Consider the following 20850-nt stretch of genomic DNA (forward strand, 5'->3'; position numbering starts at 1 on the left):
GCCATTCCTAGCAAGGACATAAGTTCTTCACAGCATATATTTTTTATGCTCTTCTCATTCCTTACTTCATCTTCCCCTTATTTTTTTTCTTTAACCCATTTTCTCCCTTTTTGTAATTTATTGTATCTTATGGTGTCTGTATCACTTAAGCTGGGACAAAGAAGCATATATAAATACATCAATGCAAACAAATGGGTGTTTCCTAAAGCCAAAAGAAGCTTTTTTCCTTTTACAGACTTTAAATGTTATAATTTCACTATTAATTCCTTCAACAAATGCCCCTTTCATAAATACATAGTTTCCTTCAGCCCTCCGAACCATCTCAATTTCCAAATTAAGTAAGGCTTAAATAAGATTTCATTTACTTGGTAAATTAACTCCGTGTCCTATACTTGTTTAAAATGCTTGGATGAAATTTGAGAATCAATATTTAACCAGACACAAGATTCATTAATGGTGGAGAGAAGCTTATGCCCTACCAGTCAGATAACCTGCTTTGACCAGAATCAGCTTTAATTAACTCCCTGTGTGGTGATGGGGTTGGTTCCTTGACACTCTCCTCTCAACCCTACAAGACACTCTTTTGGAGGGAAGAGTCCATTTTCATTTAAGGGAGGCTATCAGGGTCCAAAGAGTGAGGCACAACAAGCAGCCTTAAGTGTCGTCTCTGGAAACTTCTCTCCAGACTTTTCTAACAAAAAGGGAATTCTGAATGATCTGAAAATGATTCTCCATCTTACCTCTCCAGCTTTATCTATTATCACGCTTTTATTTTTACTTTTCAAGCTCCTTGAAAGAGGTTCAGCTAAAGAGGTTTATATATTTCTACTTCCTTGCCTTTGCTTAGGCCATTCCATGCCTGGATCCCAACCTTCCCCTAAACTCACTCCTCTCCACCTGACAGAGTCCTACCCTCAGCACCCACCTCTTCCATAAAGTCCTTCCCAATTACTAGCCCTCCCTCAGTGATTTTCCCCCATGAACTCCACAGCTCCTAGTATCTGCCCTTTCACCCTGCACCTACCTACCACAATGACAAGGCATTGTTATTTATCTTTTCAAGTGTAAGTCCCATTTCCCCAACTAGATGTTAAACCTTTCATAACCAAGACTGGCATATCTTAGACTCCCTAAGTATCTGCTGAAAGAACAAATGAATGAATAATTCTCATGGCATTTGGGACACCCAGAGGCATCTATCATAATGTTGGCTCATTAAATGTTTGATGTTGGCTCATTAAATGTTTGATGTTAATATTAGTAAAGAGGTTACCACCCACCCACCCACTACAACATAATGTCCTTGAACCTTCCTATCATGGTAACTAAAAGCAAAACTCTGCTTCTAATAAAATAAGCTGTGCTTTGACTTTTTGATTTCCTCTCTTTCTAGATTTTGAAGAAGTCCTGCATCGAAATTTTAGCAGCTGAACCATCCACCATATGTGCTGGAGGTAAATTGAAATTAAGTGTTAATTGGTCTCATACAAATGATGGTATTTTGAGTTCAAATCACATGTTTATTTCATTGGTGGGGAGAAGGGGAAGGTGGAAAGAGGAATAGAAATTGCTAAATAAATTTGCTCCTAGGGAAAAAAGAAAAGAAAGAAGCAATATGTCAGTTGTTTGACAAAGTCTGTCCAAGTTCTCTTCTTTCACGGGAACTAATTACGAGAGTATCGCAGAAATACTGCATTCCCACACATCACCACCAACATCCTGCTCTGACTAGAAGTGGAACTGATCCAGAAGAACCTGTTAAGAAAAAGAATTGAAAAATCCTACCTTCTCAAATTTGACAAAAGCGTATGACCACATGTACCCAGTGCCAGGGCCTTCTAAGAGGTCTGTGCAGTGAGGAGCCTCAATTAGGGGTCATTAGCTCAAGGTAAATCCACCTTCCCAATTTTTATACGTCCTTCATTTTAAAATAATTAGAAAATAGGGAGCTTCCTTAATTACGCAATTACCGCATTCATGAAGAAAACCCAGACTTGCAGTTTAGCAATGTGCAAACTAGGTGTGTTGCAACCTTTTAGTGAATCAGAAAGTCTAAAGACAATTAAAACAATTCCTGTTAATTCATAACATAATCAATTCCCCTTCTGTAGGGTTCTTGCAGACAGAGAAAGAATCTTATCTGCCTAACAGAGTACCTGGCACTTAATAGATGGTCAGTCACTTAATGTTGGCTGAGTATCTTGATTCATTATTTCTCCAACAAACAATGCACTGATTTTTGCCTATTTGACCCTTACTAACTCCTTTCACTTAACCACAAGAAATTAACCTAGTACCTTTGAACTAATTAAAAATGAAGCAAAATCAGAAACTAATAGTCAAAGAGAGAACAAGGCCAAAGCAAGCAAACAACAAAAATCCCAACTACTTGGGCAACAGATAATAATTCTTGAATCACAGAGCAGTCAACCAACCTCTCCTTTATATATCATTGAGATTTGAGACAATGAAAATACCACATATATAGACTTCATGAAGATGGCACAGAAATATCAGAGTCTGATCCCAGCAAATTCACATATTTCGATGTTTCTTATGAAATGGAAAAGAAAAATAAGTAATTAAGAATGAAGTAAAAGATTTTTTTTAAACTAAGGAACTACAAGAAAAAAAGATTAAAATGCATTAATAAATTTAAACAGATGAGACCAATTCAACTGCAAATCATTGCAAGAGCTATTTCTTTGGTAGAACCCATAAAATAGACAAATCTCTGGTCAATCCAATCCAAGGGAGCTTTCTTTTGACATTTTTTAAATCTTTGGCATATCTGCAATACTGCATATTTTATAAACAAACAGTAATTTCCTGTATTAGAGTAAACTACCCAATTCGGTTTTCTTTTATTTTTTATAAAGAAAAAAAGATAAGACACAATAATGGAAGCTAGCCCTTGCTGTTGAAAAAGGCAAGCTCCCATCTCTCTTAAATGAGAACCATAAGGATTGAAACATGCTAATTAGAGAATAACGTTACTAAGGAGAAGAGGAAACTTCTGAAAGAAAGATATCCTTACACCAAAAGTTCTTCCATGGATTTTCCTGAAGGGCTACTGCTGATCATTCTCTAGAGTAAGTTGGGCTTTCCTGAAGCACTGGCACCCTTTTTATTGTCCACGGCAGTGAGCACCTGTCAGGTAGACCTGAGCATACCCACTGTGTGATTTTCATTAGGCTACTGCAAAGACCCAGGGATTTACATCAAAGTGCTTTGAAAAACATAAACTGTTGTACAGAGCAAGGTGACATTATCATCAACATCATTGTAATGAGGATTGAAGGTCAATGCAAGAATCATGATGTTGATAACATACTTAAATGAGAAAAACATACCCGTATTTTTTCTTTACTTTATTTCTTTTCTTTATTTCTTTCTTTACTGAAAGAAAATTGGGGAGAACATCAATAAAGCTCAGAGTATCTGCAAAAGGATGAACCCAATATGTGTGGGAGGTAAAAAGAAACAAGAAGTAACTGATTGTTCACATTTCTAAAGTAGAATGGTGGGACTGAGCCCTAGAAAAATTTGTGAAAAAAAGTAAAATTCACTTTCACCAGAAATCTTTCTTCTCAGCCCCCTCCCCTCTCTATGAATTGTGTCCCTTCCCTGGTCCCCAGAGCAGCCCCCGCTTCGGAGCTCCACCCAGGCCTGTCCTGGTCAAGGCACTCTATGCTGACAGTCCTGTTCCCCCAAGACAATGATCTCAGCTGGCTCTCACCGACAACTCAGCAACAGCCATAGTTCTGACAGCAAACTGAGCTCTGAGAGAGGCAGAGAGATAATGCACTGGGCAGACAACAAAACTGAGATCCAGCACAGATCTTTATATGTCAGGCTGCAAATAACAGGGTGAAATTTGATGGGGCAGATACAAAGTGTGGAACTTGGGTTCAAATGCCAATTTAGGGAAACCTGACTTAGTAGGCAGGTCATGCAAGGAAAAAGAAAAAACAAGGACAGATAGCTATCTTCATAGCCAACAAGAATACCTCTGAGGAAAAAAAAAGCTGACAAGATCTTTGGGTAAGTGTCCAGGGTAAGACAGCTAATTTCATGTCTTACAATTCCGTGGTTTTTTTTTAATATGAAATTTATTGTCAAATTGGTTTCCATACAACACCCAGTGCTCATCCCAACAGGTGCCCTCCTCGATACCCATCACCCACCCTTGCCTCCCTCCCACCCCCCATCAATCCTCAGTTTGTTCTCAGTTTTTAAGACTCTCTTATGCTTTGGCTCTCTCCCACTCTAACCTCTTTTTTTTTTCTTCCCCTCCCCCATAGACTTCTGTTAAGTTTCTCAGGATCCACATAAGAGTGAAAACATATGGTATCTGTCTTTCTCTGTGTGACTTATTTCACTTAACATAACACTGTCCATATTTAGACCATGGCCCAAGTCACACATTTTTAAAATGGCATTGACAAAGGCATGTCCATAGAAAAGGTGGTGGTGGATCTGGAAACAATACTAAAAATTCATTCACAGATTCTTTCCTTCCTTCCTCCCTCCCTCCCTTCCTTTTTTCTTCATCCTTCTTTCCTCCCTCCCTCCCTCTTTCTTTTCCTTGCTTGCTTTTCTTTTCCTTTATTTCTTTCCTTTCCTTCTTTTTTCTTCCTAGCTTTCTTTCCTCTTTCTTTCCATCGATTCTTAGTGTCTACCATGTACCAACCAACGTGAAAAGACATGAGTACACAAGTGCATAGAGCTTGCTCCCAACCACCCACGAAATTCACAGTCTACTCTGGAAGATAGTCTTATGTTCAGATACAGTAGAAAACCACACATGAAGCTCTGCCATGGAGATCTGCTCAAAGAGCAGTGGAACAATAATGAGATGCTGGTGGAATGAGGAAGGTCTGAAGTAACCATGGAGATTCACACACAGGATTGAGACCCTTGCAAGAGCATCTTCAGAAACTTACAGAATTCCCATGTGGAAAGGAATTATTATGCTTACTGTGTGTAGCTTCTGGAGACCACCATGGAGAAGTTGGGGAGGAAATCAGGGAGGCGAATTTGGGCTTAACATTTACAAGGGAACATTTACAACTAAAGCTTTCTAGCAATGGAATGGATGGTCTAAATTTTCCACCCTTAGAATTATGTGAGTAGTGGCCATCTGTAACTAGATACTATCCGCCTTTGGGTGTCCTGTATAATTTTAAGTTTCTAAAGTCTTAATTCAATTTCAGCTAAGGTATAATTTCAACTAATGGCTGATTTTTTTTAATGGCCAAGAATCCAGTATACCTGGAACTATTTTGCATTTTAACACAAAGTCTTAATAGGGAAAGGGAGTGAGAAGAATATTAATCTGCTCTGATCAGAAAGAGTTTCATTCAGGGGCACCTGGGTGGCTCAGTTGGTTAAGGGTCCGACTCAATTTTGGCTCGGGTCGTGATCTCACGTTCATGAGTTCAAGCCCTGAATAGGGCTCTGCACTGACAGCACGGAGCCTGCTTAAGATTCTGTTTCCCTCTCTCTCTTCCCCTCCCCCACTCACTCTCTCTGTCTCTTTCTCAAAATAAATAAACTTAAAAAAAAAAGAATTTCCTTCAATGTCATGGGTTTAACTACTTGGAGAGAGAACCTTCCCAGAGGTTACAAATGGGCAGCCTATAAGCCCTCTCTGGTCTCCACACAGATTCTTTTTGATCCACACTACATTTAAAAAAAAAATCATAACTTAAATTTATTACCAACATTTAAGAATCTGATTTTGCCTAAAAATTCAGATTTCTATCATGTCTTGAAAAATCATATCTAGTAACACTGGGCTTGTATTTATTGCAAGATAAAGATTATTGGAGACTGAATAACTTCCCTTTAAAAGAAGCATGTATTCTTTCCAGTTCACCATACTCCCCACCATTCCCCACTGTCACCCCAAGACACGGGCCAAGCATATGGTTACTATTTAGCACATGCATATGTCACTGTATTTATAGTTCGTGTTCTAAAACATGTAGGAATTCATCTGCTCAAGCACCTTTGACATTACCTGCATTTAAATAATTCTGTTTCCCTTCCAACATAGACTCTTTTAAAAAGTTCCTAATTAATATTTTTACAGATTAGCTTCTGTAATTAGGAGAGTTGACCCCTTGTTAGAGTGGCCCTGCCTAATTTAGCTCCTCCTCAGGAAATGCATGCTTTTGCCTAAGTACAATTTTCCTCTGGTCCCACTCAGTTGGCCTCAAACTTGAATAGCTCACAGTGTTCGATATAAGCAAGTTCTCCAGGAAGGAACTAATTGGAATCAAGTGTGCAAACTGCCAACTGTTCTACATTTGATGTTGTTGTACTCCAGAAACAGAAGATCATATTTAACTCCTCACATTGTCCTCACCATTCCTACTGTGCTGTTTCCCACCGTTGGTAGTAAAACTGCGTGGGTTTGCACAGAAAGAAGGTAGTTTTAGGCTTCATGTTTATCATTTGGAATTGGATGCTTAAAAGAGACACATTTAAGCAACATCAAACAGTGGTTTCATTTCTTTGACGTTTCATTGTTTTTCAAAGAGCTCGTGCCTGGCCCTTAGGCACCTCTTGGGAATGGCTTACTTAATTCTCTGCTTGGCCCTTCCTTCTCATTTAAAGATGTTTCTGTTTGGAGGAGGGACTCTCACACACTATTAGTGGAAATGTAAAATGACACAATCACTTTGGAAAATAGTTCTGACCGTTTTCTTTAAAAATGAAATATACACCTATCATACGACCTGGCTGTTCTACTCCCAGGTATTTATCCAAGAGAAAAGGAAGTCTGTGTCCAGACGGAGACTTGGACACAGATGTTAATAACTGCTTCATTTTTAATAGTCAAGAACTGTGAAGAACTCAAATGTTCATCAACAGGCAATGGACAAACAAATTGCGGTTTATCCATATAGTGAATGATACTCAGCAATAAAAAGGAATAGACTATGCATAAATCTCAAAATAATTATGGGTGAATTTTTAAATAATTATGCTGGGTAAGAGAAGCCAGACAAAAAATGTATTTACTGTATGATGCCATTTACATAAAATTCTAGAAACTGCAAGCTAATCTACAACAACAGAGAGGGGATCAGTGGTTGCATGGTCATGGGGAGGGGCAGGAGGGAGATCTTACGAAGAAGCACTTGAAAACTTTTCAGAGTGATGGATGTGTTCAGTGTCTTGATTGTTGTATCGTCCCATGATTATATACATATGTCAAAATTTGCCAAGTAATATACTTTATATGCAAGTTACTTATGTCAATTATACCACACTAAAGCTTTTATAATTAAATAGCTATAAAATCAGAAAGTTCTAGAATAATTAAGACATCAGAAGGTACTTCATACACACCAGTCTCTATTATATTTATGTTTCATGTCACATTAAGCATCTAATAGGAAAGAAAATTCAGACTAACTCACAAGGTGAAATATCAGTAGCAATAATTTTGCACAAGTCTTAGGCAACCAGAGCAAATGGAGAATATAAAGATGTCTCATTTTCAATATAGTGAATAATAAGTGATCTTTACTGAGATCATCGCAAAACTATGTGTTCCACATTTCAAAAAGAAAGAAAAGAAAGGGAAGGGAAGGGAAGGGAAGGGAAGGGAAGGGAAGGGAAGGAAAGGAAAGGAAAGGAAAGGAAAGGAAAGGAAAGGAAAAGAAACAAAGGGAGGAAACAGAATAAATTAAGTTTATCCAACCATTCATGGACTTTATTTTTTATTTTTTTAATTGAGCTATAATTCACATACTATAAAATTCACCCTTTCAAAAAGTGCAATCCAGTGGTTTTTGTTATATACACAAAGTTGTACAACCGTAACCACCATCTAATTCCAGAATATTTTCATCACCCCAAAAAGAAACCCTATACCCATTAAGCAATCACTCCCCATTTCCCTTCCCTCCAGCCCTGGCATCTGCCAGTTGAGTTTCTGTCTCTATGGATTTGCTGAACTTTTCATATGGAAATGAAATGGAATGGAATCATGCATTATGTGGACTTTGACGTCTGGCTTCTTTCATTTGGCATAATGTTTTCAAGATTCATCCATGTCATGGCATGTGTCAGAACTTCATTCCTTTTATGGGTGAATAATATTCCATTGTATGAATACCATCTGCATCAGTTGATGAACATTTGAATTGTTTTTGCTTTTTTGCTATTATGAATAATGCCATTATGCACATACATGTACACGTTTTTGTGTAGACATGCACGTTCAGTTCTCTTGAGTACATACCTAGGAGTGAAATTTCTAGGTCATAAGATAATTCTATGTTTACCTTTTTGAGGAGCCACCACACTATTTCACAGAGCAGGTGCCCCATTTCGCATTCCCAACGCAAGGTAGAAGTGTTCTAATTCACTCACCAATGCTTGATTTTGTCCATCCTTCTTATCACAGCCATTATAGTGAGTATGGAGTGATATCTCATTGTGACTTTGATCTGCATTTCCCTAATGACTAATAGTGTCAAGCATCTCTTCATTCATTGACCTTATTAAGCCTCAGAAAACAAACAGGATTAGACCTGACTGTACATGAATAAATGACCATCTTTTCCTTCCTATTTATTCCCTTCCTGTACCAAGATGTGTCATTTATTTATTCTTTCAATACTGAGACTGGCTCAGCCCTGGATTAGGCACAGTCAAAAATTTTAAAGAAATAGGAATGATGGCCTCTACTCTCAGGAAGTTTAAATTATAATTGAGAATGAAGTGAAGAAAGAATCATAATAAACATATATCTTAAAGAATATATATCTTAAAAGATGAGATTAAAGATCATTTCCAACTAGAAATTCCTCCCTAAAGCCCTACAATCCCTAGGCACTTCTTATAGGAGCAGTTACCCAACAGGCAAATTGCCTAAAAACACTTGGCTGTACATATTGTGAAAGGTGGGTTCGGGGCTCTCTGGATAAATGAACTTAAATCATCTGTCCCGGTTCTCACTTACTGGCAGATTCGCGAGACAGAGTTTTGTTACATAACTTGCATGTGTGAAGAGCTGACATTCCAGTCAGGCTGCAGGGGCAGATGTTTGGGCCCTTCTGGAAACCAAATGTGCGCACGAACACAGAAACCATACCCGGCAGGGTGGCAGCATGCCTCTGCTCTGGTGTGGTTCCCAGAGCATCATTTCCTCCATCTTCTCCCCGGGGCCGAGGAGGTTAAGTTGTTCGCTTTCCACCATCGCCACGTCATGGATCGTGGCTGTCTTTCTTTCTAAACACCCTGAGGTCAGGCCAAGCAGACATGTGGGCAGCCTTTTTTATAGAGGACTCAGCAGCTGAACTGGTAATGCTAGAACATCGTGTTAGAGAAGAGAGCTTGGCATGTGGCCTGCATTTCCAGAGTCTTGTCTCCCACTGATGTTTGAGGAAACAAGAGAAGTAGCACAGCAGTGAGGCCGAAAACATTTTGCATCAGCAAAAGTGTCCAACTGAGGATTCCTGGATGTCTAACGTTCAAAATAAAAAACAGGAATAGGTTTCTATAGGCTTAAATGAGTAAAGGAGATACAATAAGATTCTTCCACAATGTTTGACACTTAATAGAATGCTCATTGAAGTAACTGCGTCATCAGTCACATGCCCGGCAGACATCTAGAGAAAATCAAGTCCATCCTTCTAAACTTAGCAATTGCATAAAGATGCATATGTAAATTCTTAGTATTCATAGGACTTGTGGTCCTGAAAAACCATTTGCCCATGACCTTAATTACCATAGTTCAATACTAAAGCAGTGAACACTTGGATAGAGTTCCAGTTTTGCTGCTTACAAATCACACGACCTTGGGCAAGTCATTTAAAATGTCAGAATCTCAATTTTCTTATCATTAAGGTCCTTTTTACTTCTACAAAGCATTCTGTTCTAACTTGTACTCTTTGTGGCCATGTGGTGCCTCTGGGTTCTCTTGCTTGGGTTTTAATTTCTTGCCTCCCTATCCAGGCCAGTCCCACTTTTCTGCAAAACAGCACACCCGTCTAAAACGAAAATGAAACAAACTTTTTAAAAATCACAACTTCAGTTTTGAAGCTGATCATAGGTCACAAGACAATGAAGATCCTTTTCAGCCTAATGGCTGAGTCCTGGGGGGATGGCATTTGATGCCTGCCTGACACACCAGGATTCCGGCTCACCCCTGACAGCTGCTAGCCTGTGATGTGGGACCAACTACTTAACCTCACTAAGATCAGTTTTCTCATTCGTACCTCTCTTGACTGTGGTGAGGCTGAAATGACATTGGACATATACAAGGCTTATCACAGGGCTTGGCACACAGTGAGGGTGCGATTAGCATCCAGTATTATTATCTTGGCAAACACGATCTTTAAATTAGCCTCCTGGGAATGAAGGGGACTTTCACTCATGACATTTATTAAGTCTGGGAGTGATCCCTATGCTAGTTCTCTAACCCCCTTCTTCCTCCAACAAAAATGTCCATTTTGTACAGCAATTTACCGTTCAAGATCCACTTTCACAAATATTGCATTTTCCTCTGACTTTTAGTCTATTTCTTTTTCATATATCACACATTTTTAAAGTTTATTTATTTTGAGAGACAGACAGAAAGCGAGCAGGGGAGGGGCAGAGAGAGAATCCCAAGGAGGCTCTGTGCTGTCAGCTCAGAGCCCAATGCGGGGCTTGAACCCACAAACCTGTGAGATCGTGACCTGAGCCGAAACCAAGACTCGTATGCTTAACTGACTGAGCCACCCAGGCACCCCCTAAGCCCCAATTTTTATACACAAAAGAATGACAAAAAAAGAAAGAAAGAAAGAAAGGAAGGAAGGAAGAAAGAAAGAAGAGCATGGACTATTAGTTACTATCAAACTTATGCAAATATTTCTAAATATTTAGTTAACATATTAGCTGTTTTTTTCTTTTTGTAACACTATCATAAAGGATCATGATTTTTACTTCATAAGAATTTTCTCAACCTACATGAGTTCTACATGCATTATGCCAATGTGAAATTGATAGGCAGGGCCAGAGACCTGCAAAATATATTCTTTCTATATAGAGAAAAGCAAGCACTACACTGAAGGGCCAAAGTCGGTTCAAGCAGATAAGGCTGGACAATGACCACTAGATAAGCAAGATTCTAATTTGTCGCTAAGTATAACTATTCCTACATAATCCTAGGTGTGCCCAGTAGAGACAGGAGGACCTGAAGCAGCATCAAATAATTCCTGACCTAATGTACCATTTTGCTAGTTGTGGAAGAAAAGACACTACCTGACAGTTACATAATCACCTGCCACATCGTTCAGAACGGACCGTGAATGCCATAAGGCAGTGGTTTTCAAAAAATTTGAGGCACCTTGGGCTCTAAAGAAAGCCTTTCAAGGGAATCCAGTATGTAAAACAGACACAAGAAATGCTGAGTTGATTGGAGGAGAGGTGGAGGGCCCCCTCCTCTGTGCCCCCACCCCAGCTGCAGAGATCACAGTTTCTTAAGCTGCCAGGACTTGAGAGATAGGTATGATTTGAAGGGACAGAGAAGCGGGGAGGAGAGCATTCCAGTAGGAGGAAGAAGGCAAAGGCAAGAAGGCAGGAATTTAAAGCAAGAAATCATACACCTTCCCCATGTGCACCTGGTGAGACAGATGTGGTAAGCAAGTGGTAAAAAGGCACCCTCGTGGCTGCTTTAGGTTTCCAACCTGAACCAACTTCCTAATATTTTAAGCCTGGTGAAACAGTTAACAAATGCCCTGCATCAGGGCAGATGGCAAACTTAAGGTTAACGGTCTGCAGTCAGATGACATGGCTTGTCCTTCCTCCTTTCAGAATCATTCCAAGTGGTTGTGAGAGGAAACGGCTTCCGGCATGCCCGAAACGTGGACAGGGTCCTCTGCAGCTTCAAGATCAACGAGTCAGTCACGCTCAGTAAGTTCTCGCAGACTTGTGGGTTTCTTCAGCCGGCTTCGGGGAAGGGTTTCCTAGCTCTCCATCTGCCAGCACGGCCTCCCACAGGGGACCGCACAGAGAAGGGCCTTCCCCGCCAGAGAGGCGTCCCGCAAAGGCATAGGTAGCCCCTAAGGTGTCCCATCAGGAAAGGCAGCAGGGCACTTGTTTCTCAGTCCACTGACATCTATGCTAAGCTACTCCCTCTTTGGTGGCCATGCCGGTGCTTCTTGGTTAGAGCTTGGGAAGCTTGATGTTCCTGAACAAAGTACTAGGTGCTGTCAAGAGTGAAAAATAGATGGTCGAAATTCATTAATTCTGAATAAACCAAAAAGCCAAACTGTTAGGCTTGCATGTGTAGATTCTGGAAGTCTTTCCAATCTGGATGATTCTTGTCTGGAGTAGCCAAGAAACTCTCATCATGGTGAATACCTGACATGAAATACAGGAATACGGAAGTAAAACTAAGGGCATTTCATGCGAACAATGAATTATCATAACACTGGCACTGTTACAAGACATTTGTAGCAGGCAAGTTCTTAATTTAAAGACATGTGTGATTCATGTAGCTGTCCAGGAGAGGTGGGGAAGTCTGGTTATAGAGAGGACAGATGGCCAGGAGCCCTGGTTATTATTCACATCTGGCATCCATCACACAGATAATTATTGATTCAGTATCTACAGTGATAAATGGTAATAATACACTGCATTTTGTATAATGCTATGTCCTTTTAAATGCTTCACATCTTTTTGCCACAATAGCTCTAAGAGGTAGAAAGATCAAGGAGTATGGACAGACACATGTTTACTGACTCAGCAGTGGCTCTAGTGTCGACCTGATAGCCTTATAGCACAGGTGCTATTCTGCTTTTAAAAATGAAGAATTGGGGGTGCCTGGGTGGCTCAGTCCACCTCTTGATTTTGGCTTGACCTTGAGCATCCACCTCTTGATTTTGGCTCAGGTCATGATCCCAGGGTGGTGAGATCAAGCCCCACGTCAGGTTCCACAGTGAGCCTGGAGCCTGCTTAAGATTCTCTCTCTCTCTCTCTCTCTCTCTCTCTCTCTCTCTCGGCGCCTGGGTGGCTCAGTCGGTTAAGCAGTCGACTTCGGCTCAGGTCATGATCTCACGGTCCGTGAGATCAAGCCCTGCGTCGGGCTCTGTGCTGACAGCTCAGAGCCTGGAGCCTGTTTCAGATTCTGTGTTTCCCTCTCTCTGACCCTCCCCCATTCATGCTCTGTCTCTCTCTGTCTCAAAAATAAATAAACGTTAAAAAAAAAAGATTCTCTCTCTCTCTCTCTCCTCCCCCCCCTTTGCCCTTCTCCCCTGGTCATGCTCTCTCTATAAAATAAAAAATAATAATAATCAAAATAAAAAGGAAGAATTGAGGGATATTTTTTTTTCCTCCTTAACATCTTAAAACCCACTTAAATATTTAAACAGAGATAGGCAATGGCTTCCTTACAAACATCTGGAATTCCTGGCCTTGGAATAGTTCCAAACATTTGAAACATTCAGTTAGTTTTCTTGATACTTGCCTTGAAATGCTCTCACATATCTAAAAAGTACATGCTATTTGAAAACATTTTGAAAAGTCCCTGAATAGCCATAGTGTGAAAGTTAAATGTGTGCTCTCTACTGAGTTCTTCCTTTTTCTCCCCTTTCAACTGTGATGTTGCTCAAGTACACATTCCCTCTCTTCTTAGCCAAAATCTCAAATCTAACTAAGATCAGAAACTCTTGAGGGTTAACCTCCAAGACATCAAGCCTTCAAAGAAGGTTTCACACACAAGTGAGCCTTCAGACCCAGCCCTTCTATAAGATGGATGGAAATGGGGTGTAGTGTTGCTGTTGCCTGAAAGGTTAGACAGAGATGCTATGTTAGCATAACATGAAATGCAAATTTACTTTGGATTTGTAGAGTGATATTCTGAAGGCCTGTTTTTCCAGCTTGTCCAGGAAATTTTCTTTCTTGGGAAACCCAGCTCATTCTCTTTCCCCTTCTTCCCTTCCTTTTCTAATATATCCTTGTAAACACCTGCACAGGCTTTCCATCTCATTCATATTCAAGACAAATAAAGGCCATAGCAGTAGGGATTTGGCTGAGGCCACAAGCCTAATTGTGCTTGCTGCACAGTGCTACCAGTTTGGAGCAGAGGAGGGCAGTGACTCAACCATATTTCATCCCACAAGCAACATTCCCAAGCTCAAACATATGATTATTAGAAACATTCCAAGGGGGAGGGGGCGCCTGGATGGTTCAGTCAGTTGAGCGACTGACTTCGGCTCAGGTCACGATCTCACAGCTTGTGGGTTGAAGCCCCGCGTCCGGCTCTGTGCTGACAGCTCAGAGCCTGGAGCCTGTTTCAGATTCTGTGTCTCCCTCTCTCTCTGCCCTTCCCCCACTCATGTTCTGTCTCTGTCTCTCTTTCTCTCTCTCAAAAATAAATAAACATAAAAATGTTTTTAAAAAGCATTCCAAGGGGAAAATGTTAGAATTAAAAAAAAAAATTGTCCTTCATATATTAGTTCACCTGCTCATGTCCATTCAGTAAAGAATATGAACAAGAAACTACAGTGGACAGAAAAGATAAATAAATTTTAAAATGCAACATAGTCAAATCTGCATTCTTCTCTCAACCTTATGAATGTAACAGTCTCTATTGAGTCACCTCTGTGAAATAAAACAAATTTAGACCCCTTCACTTTTCCCATTCTCCTTTCCTATCTCTATATCCCAAGTTTTAAAATGTTACCCATTTTCATTTTTACAGTATGCATTTCCTCTTTCAAGATTTTTTCCTAAATGCTGCATTACCTTTTGTAACAGAAAGAGGACACAATGCCATTATTGATCAGAAAAAGATTAATTGATGGCTCAGTAATGAAGCTAGGGATGTTGTGACTCCAGCTAATTCAAACATGATTCAGGCCCTGGAGTCCTCCACAAATAACACAAGAGCAGATCATATGAAGCCAAACTGTTAAACAGAAAAGAACAAACTGAAAAATTATATTTATAGTGGGAGATGCTAACATGACTTTCCAAGTCTTTGAATGAATAATACAAAATTAAAGATAGAGAGAAGATATATAGATATGTTTTTAAATGGCTATGAATATCCTTAAACATTTATGGCACTGACACAAATAAAATGCCAACATAGTAATGCCAAAAAGTAGAAGTTATTTAAATATGGTCTTTGATGATAAACATAACCAGAAAATAAAAATCATAGGTTAATAGCTACTTCTCTCCCACTTTCTTTGCTTTTGCTTAAAAATAAAATAAATAAATCAACCACTTAGAAATCTAAAACAATTTCTGGACTTGCATTCAATATAATAGATCCAGGGGCGCCTGGGTGGCTCAGTCGGTTAAGCTTCCAACTTCAGCTCAGGTCATGATCTCGTGGTTCATGGGTTCGAGCCCCATGTCAGGTTCTGTGCTGACAGCTCAGAGCCTGGAGCCTGCTTCAGATTCTGTGTCTCCCTCTCTCTCTGCCCCTCCCCACTCATGCTCTGTTTCTCTCTGTCTCAAAAATAAACATTAAATTTTTTTAATATAATAGATCCAGAAATTCTGGATGAAATATGATTTTAAAAATCATAATGTATGGCCCTGCTCAAAAGAAGGAAACCCTCAGGTATAGGAAACAAAAAGAAGGGAATGCAAAATCTAAGCAGGAAGCAAAGCCATGGAAGGTCCAGTCCTAGTGTTCTGAAGGCTGTGATCCCAATGCTGATGCAGACATAGAACATCAGCCTGTGCAAGGCAGTGGGCAAGAGCAGAGCGCCCCTGCAGAAATCCAGCTCTAAGGGGCTGTACTGTACGTTAACTAAGACTGGAAAAGTTTCTCAGTGACTCAAATAAGCAAAGGAATAAAGGTAAGATATTATACTACTCACATGATACAGAAACACCAAGTCAGGGCACAAACCCCAAAATGTGTCCATGATCATTCTGATCCCTGTGTCCCTGGCCATGGCAATGCACAGCTAGTCCAACCTCCAGCACTCCTGCAGCCAACAACCCCCTCTGAGGTAGGGCTCACAGCACCAAATGCAAACATATGAAGTTGGATGGAAGAAACAAGAGAACAGGCAAGAAAAACGGACTGGAGAACAATTTGAAAGAGAATATAAATAAACACATTTGAAGTATGTAAAGGGATTGCTTAGACCAAAGGGGAAGAATGTTCAACAAAGGCAGAACTGCAAAGAACCTAGTATAAATTATAGAGCTGAAAAAATGTATTCACTGTAATACAACTTAATGTATGAATTTAGCAGTGTGATTAGACACAGGTGAAGATGAAATGCATGAACTGGAAGAGAGAGACAAGAAAATCCAGCCAAAGCACTGAAGCCAGATTTGTTTTACCCAAGTTCTACAAGACTTTAAGGGACAGACGACCCATATCTAAAACATACAAAAAATAGAGAAAAAGCATCTTAACTCATTTTATAATAATTATATAATCTTCATTTTTTTAAAAATTGGACAAAGACACTAGAGGTAGAGAATATTTGAGGATCAAGCTCGTTAATGACAAACATCTAATAAAATACTGACAAAATCCAATGATGTATCTAAGAAGAACCAGAATCGGTAAGACAATTTTGAAGGATGAGTGGGAATTTGTCTCTCACAGAGAAAAACTTTTTCATGCCAAGAAGATATGAAAATTCATTATCCACTCCAAAATTTAAAAATATGTGGTTTTACAAAACTAGGAATAGGGTCAAACTTCTTCAGCATAATAAAAAAATATATCTAGATATTTGAATTCAAAACTCAACATCATTTCATAGTAAATCACTATGTAGAGGTATTTATAGTTGGGAAGAAAAAAGCAGGACAACCCGTTTCACCATTATTATTTAATGTGGATGTGAAAGTTCTAGCAGCTGTCCAGTAGAACTTTCTGTGATGTTGTAAATGTTCTAAAATGGTAGCTAAATGGTCGCCACAGGCCACATGTGGCCACTGGGGACTTGAAATGTGGCTAATGCGATGGAGGAACTCAAGTTTTAATTCCATTTAACTTCAATGAAATTTAAACTTGTGTCAGTAGTCACGTGGCTAGTGACTGTTATCACTAACCAGTAGTCACTGGGCAATGCCATAGGTATCACGAGAACACAAGAAAACTAGCGACAGGTGTCAGTACAGGAAAGAGGTCCAAACATCCTTACTTTAAAATGATGGTTGTATTCTTCTGAAAAACTAAAAAAAAATCAATAAACCACTAGACTAGTTTAATAACTGGATGATTTCAAAATAAATACCTTCCTTATAGTAATCAATAGCTTTTCCAGAGTTCAGTAATAATCAGTTAGAATGCATCCCAGGAGAAATAGAGCCACAACATAAAAAATTTAGTAACAACTAATATAACCAAACTTGTGAAGATATAGAGGAAGAAAATCACAAAAGTTGGTGAGGGGCAGGAAGAAAGTGTAAATAAATGGAGAAACAGTACAGACTCATGCACAGGCACTGGAACCAAACCACCCAGGAAAAGAATCCTGGCCTAAGCCAATGTGACCATGGCGAGGTATTTAACATCTCCATGCCTCAGTCTCTCTCTCTGTAAAATGAGGATAGCAGTAACCGCACCTCTCATGGATTGCTTTGAGGTTTAAATGTGGGAAATAGGGCTTAGAACAGGGCCTTGCACACAGAAAGCAGTCGGTCAATGTTGGCTGCTGGTATTAATTAATAATTATGATTATCACTTTTATTATTAAATTCTTATTTAATCATTAAATAGGGCAGCAAATGAGTATTGTGAAGACATCAATTGTCTTCAAATTAATATTTACTTTTAAAACAATCTCAATGAAAATTCCAATGGGACTTTTTAAGTTAACAAAATAATTCTAAAGTTTATATGGAAGAATAAACATTCAAGAATGGCCAAGAAAAATGTGGAAACCTGCCCTTGTTGATTTTAAGATGTATAAAAGAACTGCAGTAATTGAAATGATGTATAAACTGGTGCCACAAAAGGCAAACTGAGCATTGGAGCAGGAAACAAAGTCCATAAACAGAGCCAAACACTTATGTGAATTTAGTATAAAATAAAGTGACCTTTACAATCAGCAGGAAAGGAATGGATTATTCCCCCAAAATGGTGTTGAGGCAACTGGCTAACCACTTGGAAAAACAATTCAGTTAGATTTTTATCTCACACCTTACATCTAAACAAATTCCAGATGAAAAATTTTAATGTGAACATGAAACTATAAAAGTTTTAGAAGGAAAAGAAAATAAATATTTACATAATTTTCTAGTAGGGAGAGGCTTTTTAAGGCTTGGAGGGGAGATAGAATAAAGGGAAATTTTAATAGTTTGAGTACATATCTTTTTTTTATGTTTCTGTTCCCTCTCCCTCAAAATCTAAAGGAAAAAAGAAAACTACCAAAGTCTCTGTGGGGCATATAACACACAAAGGGTCAATAACCTTAATATATAGACTGCTTTTAAAATCAATAAAAAAACAAAAAACAAAAAAGTAAGCACACCTCTGGGTAAAAGATATGAAAAGGAAATTTACAAGAACCATAGTGGTCAGGAAGCATATGGAAAACGCTTACCATAACCAAAAGAAATAACCAAATTGAAATAATCTATCAACCTGGCAAAGATTAACAAAAATACAATGCCTGGTATTAGCAAAAATATAGAGGAACAGGTGTTTTCACTCATCATTGGTGAGACACCACTAAATCTTTTAGAAGGTAACTCTTAAAATGAAGCAACTCCTTTTATACATTTTTGACCCAGAATTTCCCTTTCAACTTCATCAAGAAGAAATGATTGGGAATGTTTACAAGGACTTGGGTACAAGATGTTCGTCCTGATACTACTTATGATAGCAAAAGGAAAAAGAGAAAAAGAGAGAGAGAGAGAAGAAGGCGGAGGCAGCAGAGAAGGATAAGAAGAAGAAAGAGGAAGAGGAGGAGGGAGAGAAGAAAAAAGGGAGGGAGGGAGGGAGGGAAGGGAAGGAGGGAGGGAGAAAGGAAGAACTGGAAGGAAGGCTGACCTGGGAAAATGTTAATAATATAGTTACAAAAGTTACAGAACAATACCTCCATGTTATTTCTGTTTTAGGCACATACATTTATATACAGAAAGAGACTTGAAAACACATCAAAATGTTAACGGTAATTACCTCTGAATGAGAACACTGTTAATTTTTTCTGTTTTCTAAGTTTTCTACAGTGTGTCTCTTATGTAACAAGAAAAAAATCCACAACAGTTGTTTAAAATTTAATTTTAAAATTCTTCTTAATTATTTAGGCCTAGCACACATCTTTAGCTCTCCAATCACCAGGCTGAACTCACTCCTGTCCAAGAAAATATCTTGGAAATCTTCACACAAACTTTATTTATTCTGGCTGCACTTTTTCCTACTCCAGGATTCAGCATATTGTGCCAAGAAAAGATCCACTTTCAACGGGAAATCCATTTGCAGAGAGATCAGAATGCTAAAAAGGAGACACTGGGATATGAGCTGAGAAATGATCCACTTTAATAAACAGTAAATTAAAAAGGGGGCTTTTATTGATGCAATAATGAAAAACAACCTAGACCATCCCGGTGCTGTGTGGTGACGTAGGAAGTAGGACTATAAACAAAGAGACTGATTTTTAACAAACTCACTAAAATTCAACTTCTAGGCCATGTGAGAAATCAGTTTCCTGGTTTTGTAGGCACACTTACTTTTTGATACAAAATATTATTTCCCAGCTTGATCTCCAATCTTATTCACTACACATGGCTCTGATTTCCCTTTTGTTCACACTCAAAGGATAAAACTTTTCCTCCTTTGGAGATATTTTTTTCAAACTGAACATTGGTCATGGAGACAGTTCTAAGAGTTCCAAAGAGGGGCTCAGCTTCCCAAGGGGACGAGAGACAACACTCACTCAAATGCAGAAGTTCCAGTGTGTTTGTTTTTTAAAATCTGTCCAATTATCCAGAAGCTATACTTCATCTTAGAAAACATCTGGGCCGTGGGGCTGCAGTGGGCACCCTAAGGAGATCATTGATGTGCACCTATGGTGGCAGATGGGGAGGGAAGACAGAGGGAAAGAGAATATTAACTTCCCAAAGTTTCCCTTCTCACTGGTTAGAGTATTGCATCTGTTGGTCAAAGGTACTTAGTGCAAGGTGGATGCGTCCCTGGGGGGTTGCTGTCATATGAGGATGGTGGAATGTCACTTTGTGTAACATAAAGGAGGATCTCCTCTCGTGATGCCAAATCAGGCTGCACATCAGACTCTCCAGAGACCTTCATCTAAGTGACAGCAGCAATTGATTGCTGGGCCCTGTGCATTCACTGTACTATCTCATTCCGTCCTCACAGCCCCCCAGTGAGGGGTGAGTTATGTGTATTGCTTTTTGCTAAGTAGGACATGAAAACTCAGAAGTGCCCAAGGTCAACCAGATGGCCAGAGGTAGAAGCAATTTGGACCCTTGGGTGATCCAGAGGCTTTTGGCTACTTCTTTACTTTGCTTCCAAAACGAGGATCCCCACAGATCCTTGGGTCCCCTGATCCCAAATGCCCACATAACTCTGATGTATACCTGATTGGGAGGTGCTGATTCCCATGACTCCCCCACATTTTGTAGACAGGAAACCTCAGCTCAGAGAGATTTAGCTACTTGGCCAAGGTCACAGAGCACATTAGTAGGGAGCCAAGACTCGAACCCAGGTTCAAGAAAAAAAGCCCTGGACCGGGGAAGGAAGAACCCAGGCTTCAGCATGTCAGTGTGTGCAGCTGACTGTATGTTCACAGGTAAAGCACATCTTCCGATTCCCTGACAGGCCTCTCTTTCTTGAACGTCCGGAGTTTTGTGTTATCTGGCAGTGTTTCCCTCTTGCTCCCACTTTCAGAATGA

At 39.5% G+C, this 20850-nt stretch overlaps 1 protein-coding gene and 1 long non-coding RNA gene across 6 annotated transcripts in view; one reads left to right on the plus strand and one right to left on the minus strand.

The window, feature by feature from the left end:
- The window catches only part of ANTXR1 (ANTXR cell adhesion molecule 1), a 256734-nt gene that overhangs the window by 71528 nt on the left and 164356 nt on the right, over positions 1 to 20850 (plus strand). For all 5 annotated transcript variants that reach the window (XM_015063982.3, XM_053200700.1, XM_027072303.2 and 2 more), the window contains exons 9-10: positions 1394 to 1454; positions 11821 to 11919. In XM_015063982.3, the coding sequence (XP_014919468.3) occupies positions 1394 to 1454; positions 11821 to 11919 (160 nt within the window). The remainder of the gene's footprint in view (positions 1 to 1393; positions 1455 to 11820; positions 11920 to 20850) is intronic.
- Positions 1 to 20850, minus strand: part of LOC128311219 (uncharacterized) — a 213548-nt gene that overhangs the window by 23327 nt on the left and 169371 nt on the right. The gene's annotated exons all lie outside the window — the stretch shown is intronic.

Source organism: Acinonyx jubatus, chromosome A3, assembly GCF_027475565.1.
Source record: "Acinonyx jubatus isolate Ajub_Pintada_27869175 chromosome A3, VMU_Ajub_asm_v1.0, whole genome shotgun sequence".
Lineage (NCBI taxonomy): Eukaryota > Metazoa > Chordata > Mammalia > Carnivora > Felidae > Acinonyx > Acinonyx jubatus.